General features: G+C 39.8%; 3 protein-coding genes across 3 annotated transcripts; all 3 read right to left on the bottom strand.

The window, feature by feature from the left end:
• Positions 1-1563: 1563 nt before the first annotated feature.
• Positions 1564-2873, bottom strand: LOC101157101 (complement C1q-like protein 2). The gene is made up of 3 exons (XM_078942673.1): positions 2696-2873; positions 2434-2571; positions 1564-2052 (listed from the first exon to the last, which is right to left on the bottom strand). Exons 1-3 carry the CDS (start codon positions 2829-2831, stop codon positions 1904-1906), a joined length of 423 nt encoding a protein of 140 aa, XP_078798799.1. The 5' UTR covers positions 2832-2873; the 3' UTR covers positions 1564-1903.
• A 691-nt stretch (positions 2874-3564) lies between these two features.
• On the bottom strand, positions 3565-6190 carry LOC144990087 (uncharacterized). The gene is made up of 2 exons (XM_078942672.1): positions 4590-6190; positions 3565-3664 (listed from the first exon to the last, which is right to left on the bottom strand). Exon 1 carries the CDS (start codon positions 6036-6038, stop codon positions 5400-5402), a length of 639 nt encoding a protein of 212 aa, XP_078798798.1. The 5' UTR covers positions 6039-6190; the 3' UTR covers positions 3565-3664; positions 4590-5399.
• Positions 6191-6394: 204 nt separating this feature from the next.
• On the bottom strand, positions 6395-14950 carry LOC101160127 (myosin-6). Its single transcript, XM_078942669.1, has 2 exons — positions 8285-14950; positions 6395-7633 (listed from the first exon to the last, which is right to left on the bottom strand). Exon 1 carries the CDS (start codon positions 14109-14111, stop codon positions 8307-8309), a length of 5805 nt encoding a protein of 1934 aa, XP_078798795.1. The 5' UTR covers positions 14112-14950; the 3' UTR covers positions 6395-7633; positions 8285-8306.
• Between the last annotated feature and the right edge of the window lie 1747 nt (positions 14951-16697).

The following is a 16697-nucleotide window of genomic DNA, read 5'->3' as shown; positions in this document are numbered from 1 at the left end:
TCCAACATTTTGAGATATTGTACATAAGCCTTACAGGAAACACTTTGACCACTGAATATTGTGAAAGTAGCTCTTCAAAGAGTCGAGAGGAGTAGTCAGAGCCTAATGAGAACACGCGAAAGAAGCAGCAGATTGTGAAAATATTTATAAAAAATTTAAAAAGAGGATATTTTAAGTTTTTTATTTCAAATAAATCCTTTCTTTCCAAAATGCATTTCCATTTTTTAAATATTCTTTTTGCAACTTCATGAGGAGGAAATGCGTCTTTTCTTTTAACAAAACAACCTCCCTACCCTTCAGGGGAAGAAAACAGTAGTTAAGTATAATTAACTCAAATATTAAACAATCCTAGTAATGACTCTGAACTGGTTTCTTTTCATTCCTCGTGAGATTCCTCCAACAGGAAGCTTTTATGTCATCTGACAGTTGTTTAGTCTGTAAATGCACACAATTAACAAAAACATTGAGTAGACATGCAATCCAGTCTGTTTGGATTGTTTCTATGTTAGTCAAAATAACTTTTAATTGATTAAATCTCAAAAATAAAGGATGTTTATTCAATTAACAACAAAAATCAAATGTGTAAATAAATGCACCAGACAGACAGATTTGCTTTGGTAAAATAATTTCGCTTGACACAAATCAACTTGTTTTATGATGTCTGAAAACTTTTGTATTTTGTAGACACTTTCTTACTTTAAAACTAAGCTTATCGTGTTTTGGAGATTATTTTATTTTGAAATCAGTCCGTCTAAATTGTGATTCTCTTCGGTCCCGAACCCAGAATGGTCCGGATCAGTCCAGGCTCCGTCAGTGGCCGGTCCTCGGTCTGATGCTCCGCGGTGAGTCGGCAGGTTGGACGGATCGTCTGCAGTGATGGCGGAGGGGTCGGAGGTGCTCGCGCCTGAAGAGCTCGCGCCCTGTCGGGATGGAGGAGCCTCCGTTATCCTGAAGGAGCGCACCAGGATCAGCCTCAGATTAAGTCATATTCTGAAGTCATAAACTAAGTCACTTAAAAAATGCATATATATTGACATATTGGTGAATATTCATGTCTTTGAGGAATCATTAGCAGAACCAATTAAAAACAGAACCTTCTATCAGTCCAGAGGTCAGACCCAAATGAGCCAGGCGGTCTCAGGTCCCCAGGCTCTAAGTCTTGTTTTTACTTCAGCAGAGACGATGTCCAGTTAGAGCTGTGATACGATTATCTTTTTTTGTGTGTGTAATCAGTTAATCATGTCCTGTCATTAATTAAACGAAATGATGTATTTTCAAATTAACCCAAAAATTGCTGTGAAAAGCCTCATTTTAAGATATTTACATTTAAATTCTTGACATTGTGGCACAGTAAAAAGTAAAAAACAACAAGAAACGGGGGCTCGTGAAGTTTTTTACACTAACAGACTTCCAACCTTTACTTACACCACAAAGTAGTTTTTTTTCCAACCTTGAACATTTAAGAAAAACAAATAAACAAAATATCAGATCCAGAATTCTCTATTTCAACACAAACATATAAAAACAAATGTTTCAGAAGAAAAACATGACTAAAAGCAATGAAAGTGCGATGTTCTTATTTCTTTGACCGACTTTTAAGTTTGTACTCGAGCAGACAAAACTGATTCTAGATGGTTCTTACTTGAGATGTTTCAAAATAAAATAACTCCAACTTCTCTGTCTTGTGGAAGCCAAGCTCTGGTGTGGCCCTATTGAGCTACATGAGGCTCCAGGACCAAGACACTTCCTATCCTTACTGTTCCTGGCATTTCTGCTGCGTCTACATTGAAAAAAACAGGAATCCTGTGAAGATGCTGAGCCGACTCTGGTCAGCAATGCTCATATTTGGCCAAATCTGGACGTAGACCCGATCACCCTGCTCCAGTTCCAGAGCCATCCCGTTTCAGGCGCTAGCAGTTTCTCCTGTGTTCTTATAGGTTGCAAACATGTTCTGTCCATTCTTTATGATTCCTGCGTTTGTATAACCATTGCTCCCAGCAATCCCAGTGACTCTGAAGTAGTAGAGCCCTTTGACTGGGGCCGTGAAGATACCTGCGGTTATTGGAGAGAAATGGAGAGAGAAGTTAGTGGTCGGTCCAACACTCAAACTGAATGAGTTGAGATTCTTTATTTCATTCACACAACAAATACAGTCAATCCCTACAAAAATCAATGAGTTTGTTTTGGAAAGAATCCAGAAAACATATGATCGTGACACAATGTGTAACCAGCATCCGTCAAAGAGCAGTTTGCAAAAACGACGGATCAGCAAACTGCTCAGTTGCAAAGGTTTTACCTTTAGTTCTTGTTTGAACCCAAGAATGAGTAAGACACTCAATTGAGGAGCATCAAACAAAGTCAGAAAGTGAAGCAGCAGCTGTATAGGATGTTTCATTAGGTTAGATGACAAGTCAGAGACCCTTTGAGCCATACCTGTCTCTGGGTCGTATCCATTCCCGATGTTGGTTACGACCTTCTTGAATTCAAGGGTTTTGTCTGCGTCGAACGGCCCCACAATGGTCCATTGCTGAGTCTCAAGAAGCGCAGCAGAGAAAGCCACCTGAGGTCTCGCTGTGGGAGGCCAGATGTTTTCATTAGAGACAGGAAGTGGACAAAATGCAGCTTTAGGGAAAGCCAGAGAAACACCTGCAGACATCCTGCAGGAGAGCAGATGAGCGGAGTTCAGACAGCTTACCTGATACCTCCCTCTGGAGCTCCTCCACTTTGGTTGTTAGCTGTTGCACTTTGGTGTTAAGTTCTTGCAGTGAAGGGTCCTGAGCCCCCACCAAACCACAGGCAAGAGCCACCAGAAAAAAACAGCTGGACATCATCTCTGCTGAAGGAGAACCAGGCTTAGAGCAGGCCGGTGGACGTGATACCAAGTAGCTAATTCATACACATTTGGGTCTGACCTCTGGACTTTGATAAGATTCTGTTTAAGGCGGTTCTGTTTATGATTCCTCAAAGATATAAATATTCACCAATATGTCAATACATATGTTTTTTATTTATTTAATTAATTCATGATTTGAGAAAATGACCTAATCTGAGGCTCATTCCATTGATTGTAGGCCAGCCTCATCACTCAGAATTAACTTTATATTTGTGGTTATCACACTTATATTATTTAATGACAGAAACCAAATAAAAACAGTTTATACAGGTTATCAAGGCTGACTTTGACCAAAAACATTAACTGATTTGTCCCTGTTGGGAAATAAAGTTCTATCAATAAAGATATTTTGTCATCAAACGTCAAACCAGGTTGCTGAGCAGTTAAAGGATCCTGGGTACCTGGGGTAGCGTGATCACATTCATGTTCTGCTAATACCAAGGGGAAAATAGAAAATGTCTTTATTTTAGAGATCCTTTTAGCAGTTACAACTTAATATGATGACTTACTGTTAAAGGCAAATTCAAAAAATGAGATTAGCCAGAGTCAGGTCAGGTCAATAAGAAAATAAGGTCTATTATTTTCATTTTTTCAGTTTCTTCGTGGGTTTTAAGCTCAGACACGGAATTACAAAGCAATGAGCAATAACACACTGAAATAAACTATTAATATTTATTTATTTATTAAAAATGTGGGTTTCAAAAAACCAAAACTGCATCAAATCCAGACAGACAAAATGTCTTTTATTCTGAAGCAAGAGGAGCAGCTTGACTTGTGCAGCCACAACATTCAAACACAAGAAGGCTCTGAACAAAGCAGATTCTGTACAGGTAAGTAAGAAAAAAAAGAAAAGTTTTGGTTTGTCCAGATTCCTTCACTACTTAGTTCACTACGGGGAACTGACCTTTTTCTTTTTAGAGGTGTCCAAAAATCCAGTATCCTAGAAATTTTCCAGAAGTATCAAAAGCCCAGTACGCATCAATGCTCACTAGTTTGGGGAATATATACCACGATGCACTGCCTTTTATTTAATTTTAATGTAAATAAGTTAAATAAGTGAATAAGAAGTATTTTAATTTATTTTGTATATGTCATCCAACTTTTCATCATCAGATAACAGTGGATTTATAAAAAGCTTCTCTGCATGTCTGAAGCACATTTAAATTACTTTTAACAGGATTTTAACTGTTTGTGCTCGCAACTTCTTCCATTGCTTTTTTTAAGACTAAAAAATCGCAGACTAGGGTCAAACAAGAGGAATTTCTTTCAGTTTTGTCGTAAAAAAATCATTTGTTGTTTTAATATAATATCAGTTGTTTTATTTTTAACTTCTTGCATTACTGGGGGGGGGGGGGGTGTTTTACTTATTGGCAGGTGGGTGGACCTATTGCTGGAGTACGAACTCTTTTTACTTCAGACAGGGATTCATTTATTTTGTTCTCTTCATCCGACATTTTGAGATATTGTACATAAGCCTTACAGGAAAATCTTTGACCTCTAAATATTGTGCAAGTAGCTCTTCAAAGAGTCGAGGGGAAGAGGAGTCAGAGCCTAATGAGAACACGCTAAAGAAGCAGCAGATTATGGCAATAGTAATATAAATATATATATATATATATATATATATATATATATATATATATATATATATATATATAAGTTTTGTGTTTCAAATAGATACTGTCTTTATAAAAACATTTCCATTTTTTAAACATTGTTTTTGCTGGTTTCTTTTCCTTCCTGGTGAGATTCCTCAAACAGGAAGCTTATATGTCATCTGATATAGTTGTTTAGTCTGTAAATGCGCACAATTAACAGAAACATTGCTGGCTACACATGTAATCCAGTCTGTTTGGATTGTTTATATGTTAGTCAAAATAACTTTTGATCGATTAACTCTCTAAAATAAAGGATTTTCAGTTAAATACAAAATCAAAGTGTAAATAAGTGCATCAGACAGACAGATTTGATTTAGTAAAATAATTTCACTTGACACAAATCACTTGTTTTATGATGTCAGAGAGCTTTTATATTTTGTAGACACTAGGGCTGCACGATATGACGATAACTTGCGATATGCGATATGAGGGATTAATATTGCGATAACGATATAATTTGCGGTATATAAACAAATGGCGAAACAACCAAAAACATCATTCCCATTTTATTGCAACAGTTTAAGAATTATACTCCAAATGACCCTCGTTGACATAGGATGGAACATCTAACATAAAAGGGCTCCATCTGATTGGTCAACAACCCTAAAGAGTCTATCCGATTGGTCAAATGCATAAAGGGATTTATTTGATTCGTTAAATAATTTGAGCTGCCATAAGATTGTTTTAGCACATTTAAGGTAACCATTTATTGCATTTTTTGCTGTGTTTTGCGATATGCATATTGCACAGCTTGATCTTGCGATAACGATAAATTTGCGGTATATTGTGCAGGCCTAGTAGACACTTTCTTACTTTAAAACTAAGTTTATCCTGTTTTGGAGATTATTTTATTTTGAAATCAGTCCTTCTAGATGTGGATTCTCCTCGGACCCGAACCCAGAATGGTCCGGATCAGTCCAGGCTCCGTCAGTGGCCGGTCCTCGGTCTGATGCTCCGCGGTGAGTCGGCAGGTTGGACGGATCGTCTGCGGTGACGGCGGGGGGGTCGGAGGTGCTCGCGCCTGAAGAGCTCGCGCCCTGTCGGGATGGAGGAGCCTCCGTTATCCTGAAGGAGCGCACCTGGATGTGAACGGAAGTCACTTCTAAAGCACTCTGAGTGGTGAGTTCAGGTTCATCCTGGACTGTCACCTCCGTGTCTCTGTCATTTTCAGTAATTTTCTTGTCTTCGTTTTGACAGTTATTCTCAAGCTTGTTCTTGTTGATTTGGATCTGTGTCGGAGTTTCTCTGGCAGCTTCAGATCCAGTCCGGTTCAGTTTGGTCCCGGTTCGGAAGGATGTGGGTTCCCAGATGAGGCTGTAATAAACAGCCAAAACGATTGCGGCCACGGACACCGCCAGCACGTAAGCCAGCACGGTGAGAACCCTAACCCACTTCTTGTTGAACCTGGCCATGTCCCTCGCCTTCTTGTCCCCGGTGTAGGTGGCTGGTTTCCCGCTCCCCGGGCTCCACTTCCGCTGCTGCCGCATGCTGCGGCTGCTCTGCGGGCAGAAATACGCAGCTGGGGTCGGTGTGGGCGGCCGGGGCACTCAAACAGCAAGCTCTGTCTTCCACTCATCCCAGATTAGACCCACTGTTACAACTTTGTATCTTTTATAATCACTCCGACAAGTTAAACCGTGTAAACCGGAAAACTTGATTCAGGGTTTCAAAACAAAAGCACGTGACCGGAAGCGTTGCATTGGCGTGAATAGTTTCAGAAACTCAATTGATGAAGAAGATAATAAAGAAATTAACCTTATTTTTTACTTTTTGTAAATCAGTGTGCACATCATAGTTTTTCAAGAGCAGCAGTATGTTCACATTCAAAAACACAAACACACAGTTTTGGGATTGAGTGTTTTTATCATTTTGTTTATTTCTCTCATTGCTGCAAACATGAAAAATAATTTTTCCCTTACGCTGTTCAGAGTGTGAGTTTCATTCATGAATAGTCACACTAGTTTCACACCCAATTCAGGCTGATGACTGCTGCAGCCATCAATCCCTCTAACATTTATGTATTTTCCTGGTGAAACACCAATACCACATTTAAAGTTGCACTCTCTGTTTCCAGAGTCTCCATATAGTCTTGAATTTGGGTTAAATCGATTATTATTTATTATTATCACTTCGATGATGTATATTATAAATGCAGGATGTTTTCCATGAATTGCTGAAATTAACTTATAGCTTTGAAAAGTTTAAACAATCCTTTGAGCGTTCTCAAATGTGCTTTATTTCATAAATGGGTGCTTATAGCATTTTCTTTTGAATATTAGGCTCTTGAGAAAAAAGTTCATTTCTGACAAATGTATAAACTTTGTAAGAAAAAATGTATTAACCTAAATGTTATTTTTTTATGTAATGCTGAAGTTATAAATAAAGAGCAATTTAAATATACAATATATAATTGAATTTGACCTTAAAAAATGAAAAGAAGCTATGGTAGTAACTACACTACATGCAAGTGTATTATCTCAGTGTTGCCACCTTGGGGAAATGCACAAACACATCCTAAAACCTCAAAATTTAAATAAAAATACCAATAAATGACCAACGAGTATATGAAGCTTTCTTCTAATTATTTAGTTTTTTCTAAAGATATTGAAATTTGCATCTAAATGTTGGCTGAACTGAATATTAATTTTTATTTATTTTGATAATATTCTAATGCATTTAAATATTGCACTAAGTGTTCAATTAAGAAAATTTTATTGTTTTAAAGAAAATCCAAAATGGTTGGCCTCTGGGAGAGTTTTCTTTTTAAATCATGCTTTTAAATACAAAACAAAATTTTTATTGTGATAATTGTAGTTTTTTCCCATTAAATTTGTATGGAACCCTTTTCCTGTAATGCTTCTTCATTGAGCATAATACATCTTTTATTGTTTTAAGTAATTACTAAGGATAAACTGTGACTGCTATTTTGCTTAACTATCTTTTAATATGCCCATCTTTATGCAGCTGACTTAAAATAACTAAGAAAAGAGTAACAGTGTCTCTTTTTAGTCATCTTGATAAAATACTGGTTGTTTTTGGATCCGGTTCTGCAGCAGCTTTGGCGCCGAACATCCAGGAAAACCTGTCAATCCCCCCCCAAAAATTAGAAAACATTAGCAGGAGAAATATTGACAGCAAAAACAAAGAATCCTTTTGTAAATTAGTAAATTAGGCCATTGTTGTATAGTAGGAGAGGGATCAAATACTATAGACATCATTAAACTAAAGACAACTTTAAAAAAGGATTACGTAGAAAGAATGAAAACAGCCATGTCTGATAATAATGTTTTTCTCAGCCCTTTTTTTGAGATAATGACTTAATAACTTAATAAAACCAAATTCATTTTCTCGAGATTTAGGTTTTGGCAGAAAACCAAAAAAACTTGCTTTTCATTAGCGGTCACTGAAAGTTGCTTATTTTCTCAAATGACTTAGTAATTTGAACGTTTTTCTGTCCAACAAAATGAGCTTTACTAAACTTTACCTTTGTTTTTTGATATCGTTCTTTCTTGTTGTAGTAGTGGCAATGATTTATTAAGAAACTGGATGTTTTTACACATGTCTGTTAATTAAAAAAATTACCTTACATTTACAGCTCTCTTGTAAAACTGTCTCAGTCAAAAGACAGATATTTTCACTTTTAAAAGTTGTGTTAAAGGAAAATCAATATAAGAACTGGATTTGGCCTTTTTTTTTTTGGAGAGTTTTGCTGCAAGATTTAAAGTGAACCCACCTGTGGCTCAGATTGTATTTCCTTACTCGTCCATGTTCTTCTTGGAGGATCCGTCTCTGGTCTTGGCCCTCAGCTTATTAACTTGTGCTTCGGCAATATCTGCCCTCTCCTCTGCCTCCTCTAGCTCATGCTGCAGCTTACGGACCTTGGCCATGTTGGCATTGGCTGCCTCCTCTGCTTCATCAGCTGCATGCTTGTAGGACTTCACCTTCAATTGCAGCTTGTCGACAAGGTCTTGCAGGCGTGCCAGGTTCTTGCGGTCCTCCTCGGTCTGGTAGGTGAGCTCTTTAATCCTACGTTCATATTTCCGCACTCCTTTAATGGACTCGGTTCCCCTCTTCTGCTCTGCATCCAGTTCATTCTCCAGCTCCCGAATACGAGCTTCCAGTTTCTGGACCTGCTTCTTACCACCTTTCATGGCGATCTGTTCTGCCTCATCGAGACGGTGTTGCAGGTCTTTGATTGTCTGTTCCATGTTCTTTTTCATGCGCTCCAAGTGTGCACTGGTGTCCTGCTCCTTCTTTAGCTCCTCTGCCATCATGGCTGCATCCGTAATTGCCTTCTTTGCCTTCTCCTCTGCATTGCGGTGCTCCTGTATGATCTCCTCTATCTCATTCTGCAGGTTGAGCAGATCTGCTTCATGCTTCTTTTTCTGGTTAATCAGGCTGGTGTTTTGGGAGTGCAGCAGCTGGATCCTCTCTGTTGCATCAGTCAGTTCCTGCTCGGCCAGTTTCCGACTTCTCTCTGTCTGCTCAAGAGCGGCTCTCAGCTCCTCCAACTCACTCTGGATCAAGTTGTTTCGGCGTTCCAGTAGAGTGATGTTTTCTCTTAAGTCATCATTGGAGTGCTGGGTATCATCAAGCTGTAGCTGTGCGTCTTTAAGGAACCCCTGGAGGGTCTTGACCTGCTTCTGGGCATCGGCTGCCTGCCTGTTTGCTTGATTTAGCTGTATCTCCATCTCATTGAGGTCACCCTCCATCTTCTTCTTGACTCTCAGGGCCTCATTTCGACTCCTGGTCTCAGAATCCAAAGAGGATTGAAGCGACTCAAGCATCCGTTGGTAGTTTCTCTTGGCTTGCTCCATTTCCTCATCCTTCTCTGCTAGCTTGCGCTCTATCTCAGCCTTTACTTGGTTGAATTCAAGCTGGGCTCTGAGGATCTTGCTTTCTTCATGCTCCAGAGATCCTTCTGCCTCCTCAAGAGCTGATTGGAGCTCGTTCTTTTCTTGTTCAAGCTGCTTTCTGATCTTTTCTAGCTCATGGGCACTGCGGCCACCTTCTCCAAGCTGATCAGTGAGGTCAGAGATTTCCTCCTGGAGGTTCTTGTTCTCTCTTTTAATTGTTTCAAGTTGATCCAGTGACTCCTCAAAGGCATTCTTAAGTTTGAAGAGTTCAGTGCTTAGAGAACGACTCTCCTTCTGTGAGGCCTCCAATTCAGACTGTGACTCTTCAAACTTCTGCTTCCACTCTGCCAGGACTTTGTCAAAGGTTCTTTGCTTTTTGTCCAGTGCTGCTGATGCTGCATTTGACCTTTCCAGATCCAACATGAGATCTTCAATCTCATTTTGAAGGCGATGTTTGGTCTTCTCTAGCGATGAACACTTTGCATTCACTGCCTCAATGGCCTCCTCTGCCTCTTGCAACCTCTGGACCAGCTTCTTTTTCGCTTCCTCCAGCTCTTCTGTTCTTTGGATTCCATCCGTCTCGTATTTAGTCCTCCATGCCGCAACTTCCGTGTTGGATTTGGACAGGGCTCTCTGTAGCTCAGCTTTGGCTTCCTGCTCCTCTTCGAACTGTTCTCGGAGTAGATCGCAGTCATGTCGAGCTGACTGAACAGCATGGGCAAGGGCATTCTTTGCCTTTACTTCTTCCTCCAACTGTCTCCGCAGATCTTCCACCTGCTGGTTGTAGGAGTTTTTTCCTCTGGTTAGCTGTGATATGAGACTTTCCTTCTCCTCTAGCTGACGTCCAAACTCTCCATTTTCAGTAAGTAATCTAGCCCTTTGGGTGGTTAAGTCGTTGATGGTCCTTTGAGCCTCCTCAAATTTACATTTATACTCATTCATATTGTCTTCTAATGTACGACACATCTTTTCAATGTTGGCTTTGGACTTGACAACACTCTCCATGCTTGAAGACAAGTCATCCAGCTCCAGCTTGAGCTCATTCTTTTCTTTTTCCAGTTTCTGCTTGACACGCTGCAGATTATCAATGTGTTCCCCCAGTTCAGCAACACTGTCAGCATGCTTCTTTCTTAGGGCGGCAGCAGTGGCCTCGTGTTGGAGAGTTGACTCTTCAAACTCCCTTCGCAGCTTCTGAAACTCAGCATCTCTCTTTTTATTTAGCTCCACTTGAGCTGATGTGGCTCCGCCAACTTCCTCCAAACGTTCACTGATGTCCTCCAGCTCACGGGACAATTCTGAGCGCTGCTTCTCCACTTTTGCTCGCGCTGCACGTTCTGCATCCAACTCTTCTTCAAGCTCCTCAATTTTTGCCTGACTTTCTTTCAGCTTCTTTTGCAGCTGAACTGAATTGGTTTGCTCGTCTTCTAGTTTTGAGTTTACTTGAGAGATCTCAAAGTCTTTCTTCTTGAGTTTTTCTTCTAGCTGCTGCTTGTCATTCTCCAGGTCCATCATATTTTCTTGAGTTAGTTTCAGATCCCCCTCCAACTTTCTCTTTGAGCGTTCAAGATCCATTCTGACTTTCTTCTCTTGCTCAAGTGATCCCTCTAGATCATCCACTTGCTGCTCCAGTTTAGCTTTTGCTTTGGTAAGGCTGTTGGCTTTGTCCTCTTCACTCTGGAGGTCATCCAGTGTCTGCTGATGGGCCTCCTGCAGAGCCTTTTTCTCTTTGGTCAGCTTCAAGATGTTTTCATCTTGAGAAGCTATCTCTTCTACTAGGTTTTTTACTTTGTTCTCTGTGGCGTGTTTCTCTTTTTCCACTTTTGCTAGCGTTAACTCAAGGTCATCAATATCTTTCTTTAGTTCAGAACATTCATCTTCAAGTTTGCGTTTCTTTGCTGTGAGATCTGCATTCAGCTCCTCCTCATCCTCCAACCTCTCGTTCATCTCTTTTAGTTTGGCCTCCAGTTGAATCTTGCTCTTAATCAGCTGTTCACAGCGTTCCTCAGCATCTGTCAGAGTGTCCTGCTCAGATTGAATTTGCAGAGTCAGATCATTCTTTTCTTGGAGAAGAGTCACTATTTTCTCTTCTAGCTCTTTCCTCCTTGTTTCAGATTTCTCCATTGCTTCTTTCAACTTGTTGAATTCATCTTTCATGTTGGCCATCTCCTTTTCAGATTCGGCACTTTTAAGCAGGGGTTTGATCTTGAAAAAGAGCTTCATCCACGGCCAGTTTTTCACACCAAGAAAAGACCGGAGATTCCACTGTATGACCATCAGGGCATCTCGACGTTCCACAAGTTTCACAAACTGCTCCCTCATGAGGAGTCTTCTTGCATTTGCCTGGATCCTTGTAATGATGCGAGAGAGTTGCTCATCTCTCATTTCCTCCAGGGTTCCTAGCAGTCCTGCTTTAAAGAAAACTTTAGTGTGGCCAAACTTGTACTGAGTATGATCAATGCTCAGTGATCCGAGTAACTTCTCAGCACTTTTCTTGCAGTCAATGAACTGACCTTCTGGGATTGCAGAGGCATTCAGTATCCTGTAGCGTTGCTTAAAGTCTCCATAGAGTACCCTGTTTGGGAAACCTTTCCTGCAGATCCTGATGCCTTCCAGTACACCATTACAGCGCAGTTGGTGCATTACAAGGCAATTATCCATGACCCCTGGAATTTTCTTCTCATTGGGAATTAGACAACGGACAAAGTGGGGATGAGTGGTTTTAAGATTGGTCATGAGCTTGTTCAGGTTTTCCCTGTGAAGGGCAGATACTGTCTGAAATGATGACCCTTTCTTTTTTGCCCCCTTGCTACCTCCTTTATCTCCACCATCCGTTCCTGAATAATTAGAAAACAAAACACTTAGCAGCTTCAGGGAGGATTTCTGGTAGAGCCCAACCACGGTTTCGTTTAAGGGGTCTTTGTTTTTGACCAGCCAGCCACTAATGTTGTAATCTACCGTGCCTGCATAGTGAACAAGAGCAAAATGAGCTTCTGCCTTCCCCTTTGCTGCCCTAGGCTTCTCAAACATCTTGTTCTTGCCCAGATGATTATCGTAGAGCTTTGCCTTAAAGGTCTGGTCACTGGCCTTTGGAAACATACATTCCTCCTCAAGGATGGACAAAATCCCCATAGGCTTCTCAATCAGGTCAATACAGGCCTGCAGGTCCATCCCAAAGTCAATGAATTCCCATTCAATTCCTTCTTTTTTGTATTCTTCTTGCTCCAAAACAAACATATGATGGTTGAAAAACTGTTGCAGTTTCTCATTGGTGTAGTTGATGCACAGCTGCTCAAAGGTGTTGAAATCAAAAATCTCAAATCCAGCAATGTCAAGAACTCCTATGAAGTATTGACGATCCTGCTTGGTGTCAAGGGACTGGTTAATTCTAACCACCATCCAGTTAAACATTTTCTCATACACTGATTTTGCCAGAGCGCCAATGGCGTAGTAGACTTGATCTACACCTTGGCCTTTGGTGACGTATTCATTTCCAACCTTAACTCTGGGATGACAGAGTCCTTTAATGAGGTCTGCAGAGTTCAGCCCCATTAGGTAAGCTGATTTATCAGCAGCCTCTGTGCCGTCAGGTTCAGCCTGCTCCTCCCGCTGCTTCTGTTTGAACTTCATGTTGCCGTAGTGCATTATGGCACCGGTCAACTTGTAGACACCCATTTTCTCCTCTTGAGTGAAGCCAAGGACATCAAAGGCACTGTCAGTGGCCATCAGCTCCTCCGAGTCATTGATGGAGGCAACAGTTACCTCTCCTTGGGAGATGTAGGAATAGTCGTATGGGTTGTTTGTTATGAGCAGCAGGTCCAGCAGCTCTGGCTTTTGATTGGACAGGATCTGGTAGAAGATGTGATAATTCCTTTCAGCCTTGAGCTGAAAGGTGACACGGGACTTCTCCAGCAGGTATGTTTCAATGTCGGCAGATGACAGTTTGCCACTTGTGCCAAAATGAATACGGATGAATTTACCAAAACGAGAAGAGTTGTCATTTCTCGCCGTTTTGGCATTCCCAAAGGCCTCAAGTGCAGGGTTTGCCTGAATGATTTGATCCTCCAATGTACCCTTGCTGCTATCTTTTTTTCCTGCACCTCCCACTGCAGCGATGCTCGCAAAATACTGGATGACTCGCTTGGTGTTCACCGTCTTCCCTGCTCCGGATTCTCCGGTGATGAGGACGGACTGGTTCTCCCTGTCTGTCAGCATGTACTGGTAAGCATTATCAGAGATGGAAAAGATGTGTGGAGGGGCCTCACTCCTTTTCTTTCCTCTGTAGGCGGCCACCACATCGTAGTCGTAGACAGGCAGCCATTTGTATGGATTGACAGTGACGCAGAACAACCCAGAATAGGTGTAGATCATCCAGGCAGCATAACGCTCTTTGAGGTTAAACAGCACGGCTGGTTCATGTAGGAAAGTAAACATTGCCATGTCTTCAATCTTATCAAACTTTGGCGGGTTCTGGGGATGAACGTCTGACTCTTTCACAGTCACAGTGTTTCCATCCTCCTTTTTCACAGTCACCATCCCTCCATCTTTGCTCTGGATCTGTCCTTTCATGAATTCCACCTTATCATCGACGACAAAGCATTCCGTTTTGATGTCAAAAGGCTTGGTCTGAGCCTCCAAACGCTCCCTGTCTGACTTCCTCAGAAAAGGAGCAGCCTTTCCAAATTCAGCCATCAGTGCATCGCCCATGGTGGAGAGCGGAGTTGATCAGGAGTGAGAAGAGAATGCTTTTCTGCAAATGTTGCAGAAGTGCAGCATCTTCAAAGCAGCTAGTTGTTTATATAAGCCCACCATGGACCAAATTAGGAGATATCTGTGTAGGAGAAATGATAGCTGAGCTAAATGTGTACCTTAACACACCAGAAGGGCAGATTCAAGACCTTTGGTTGCAAAAATCCTTTTTAGGAGAAGCAGACTTTCACTTCTTATCAGCTCACTGATAGAGACCGGTAGCACTTCTTCATTTAGACTCATCCTCACAGGGGTTTGTGTACTGTGGCCTGACACGTTCCACACAAACCTGTAGATTATTTCAAATCTAGATATCTTTTTTATACAGTTTGTAGGTGCTCCATGAACTAGTAATTTTATCTCCAATAAACATTTTTATAGCAGCATGGCATCCTTAAGTTTTGAAAAAAGTATCAATAAACCTATTTTATTATTTGAGAGAGGGCAAAAAATGTATTAAAATATTAAATATTAAAAGAGAAGAATCTAAAGGAGATACTGAACATCCACAATTAGTGTTTAATTTTCCCTATTTTGTGGGAAATTCTTGACTGAAGTTGGCAACAATTAAGTTTGGTAGCATAATTGAAAAGTCTAAATTAACTTTCATTTAAATAACTTTGGGAGTCCAATTTTTTAAATAAATAAATAATACATTACAGTACTTCAACTGAAGTCAATGATGGTGTCTTCAGGTACCACTGCTGTGAACTACAGTGTTTAGGTGCAAATAATATTGTGCAGGAACAAGTTTTCTACAGGTTTGGAAAATTAAAAAATCATTAACTTAAAAACAAAAGTAAAACCGACTCAAATCTTGTAATTTAGTTGCAACACACCAGGTATTATAAGTGCTGTCTAAAACTTATCAAAGTACTTTACAAAGTAAAGATATTTCTTCTGAGATAAATCATCTTTAGCAGTATTTTTTCTTCATTCAATAACAACAAAATCATGTTTTTATTCATTTTGATCTCTGTTAGTATTACTGTATTAATGAATTATCCTATTTTCATTGAAGTTGGTCTTTAATATTAGAGAACTTTCAGAAATTTAAGACTGTACTTTTGAACTTGCATTTTCTTTTAAGTGACTGGGTTTTTATAATAAAGGCAATATATTATAAAATGTTACTAGATCCTGTTGAAAATGATTAAATCACTTAACAAGCTTCTTGTTTTTCTAATTTTTTTTCATTGTCACATAATGTTGCAATACAAATTTCATTTTTGACACTTACTTGTTTTTAGGGAGAAGTAAAATGTAATAAATGGCCGTTTAGCTGAATTTCTGATATAGCAGGCATTACTTAAACCGCAGCAAGACTTGTTGAAGCATGCTTCAGAGTTGCAGAATAATTTAAGTTAAGTATTTACATCTCTAAACTTTAGTTCCTAAATGATAATGGGCCAATAAAAACCTATTAAAAACGTTTTTAGAAGAAGGAAACTCACAAAAATTGTATTTAAACATGTTTTTTTTCTCTCTTGCACGTTGTATGCTCATGTGGTCACATGAATCCTCTTTATCTGAGCCCTGAAGAACGGTGTGTTTAAAAGCTTCACTTCTAAATTTTGATAAGCATAGTGCTTAGAGATGAGCTGAGGGTTCTGTGTCTCTTTATCTCTGACACCTAGAATTCCTCTGCCTAGAAATAGAAGCTGGAGAGGTTTGTTTTCAGCAACAAGTTAAGAAACTTTTGGTACTACAGTTTTCCAATAACCGTTGAAACTCCTGCGTTAAATCTAGTTAACAGATAATTTTCTTTTTCTGAGGAAATTTGTAATCTCTTTTGTTTCTGTTAATGAACAAATGTAAACACAACCTCAAAGTAATTCACAGATGTTGTTGCATTGACAACATCAAGGGTATTGGAAAAGCACATACTGATGATTCCAGGAAATGATTGCAGACTAATCAGACAGAAGATAGTTTTTGGTTTTTCTTGCTTTTGTACAGACAGGTTATAGTCTTGTTGAAAACCTCTATGGATCCTCCTGTAAAAGATGCTATGGAAGCTGAGAAGTTCCTCCAATTTACAATTAAGTAAAATACCAGTTTTAAATTGTTTTTTTTTTAACTTTGGACCACTGTTATCCAACTTAGCCTCCTCAGATCATAACCAATAAAAATGTTTTATTTCATAGAACAACTTTATTATGTGTTTAAATCACTGACTGTATATGAGAACCTTACTCAATGACCCCTCCCCCTTTGCATTCCAATCATGAAGTACCCACTGGTTCCAAGAAGCCAAAATCATATGGACTTCTGTTGAGAAATAGCCGCTATTATTCAGTCATTATATTTGTCAGAATTACTATTTTTGCTTTGCCACCTTTTTTTAACATGTTCTTGAAAGTTAACAGATTTTCCTGAGCCAGCTTTCAAGTGAAAGGGTTGTGGCCTACCAACAAACTCACTCCTAATTGGCCAAAGTGGTGCCATAGAAATGTTGCTCAGATCGACTTGCCCCATTTACTGCTTACTGATTACTTCTGTTCTGAGCTGGAAGTGGCATTTTCTAAGGGGGACATTGCTCGG

The sequence above is a fragment of the Oryzias latipes genome, chromosome 24, assembly GCF_053564925.1.
Source record: "Oryzias latipes strain Hd-rR chromosome 24, Olatipes_Hd-rR_3.1".
Taxonomy (NCBI): Eukaryota; Metazoa; Chordata; class Actinopteri; order Beloniformes; family Adrianichthyidae; genus Oryzias; species Oryzias latipes.
This window is presented reverse-complemented; position numbering and strand designations above follow the sequence as displayed.

Bases quoted from the DNA above. Each gene is read 5' to 3' on its own strand.
- LOC144990087 (XM_078942672.1), bottom strand. From the start codon at position 6,038: ATGCGGCAGCAGCGGAAGTGGAGCCCGGGGAGCGGGAAACCAGCCACC.
- LOC101160127 (XM_078942669.1), bottom strand. From the start codon at position 14,111: ATGGGCGATGCACTGATGGCTGAATTTGGAAAGGCTGCTCCTTTTCTG.
- LOC101157101 (XM_078942673.1), bottom strand. From the start codon at position 2,831: ATGATGTCCAGCTGTTTTTTTCTGGTGGCTCTTGCCTGTGGTTTGGTG. The intron at 2,572-2,695 runs GTAAGCTGTCTG...GGCCTCCCACAG, and splicing joins GCTCCAGAGGGAGGTATCAG to CGAGACCTCAGGTGGCTTTC. The intron at 2,053-2,433 runs GTATGGCTCAAA...CAATAACCGCAG, and splicing joins TGGATACGACCCAGAGACAG to GTATCTTCACGGCCCCAGTC.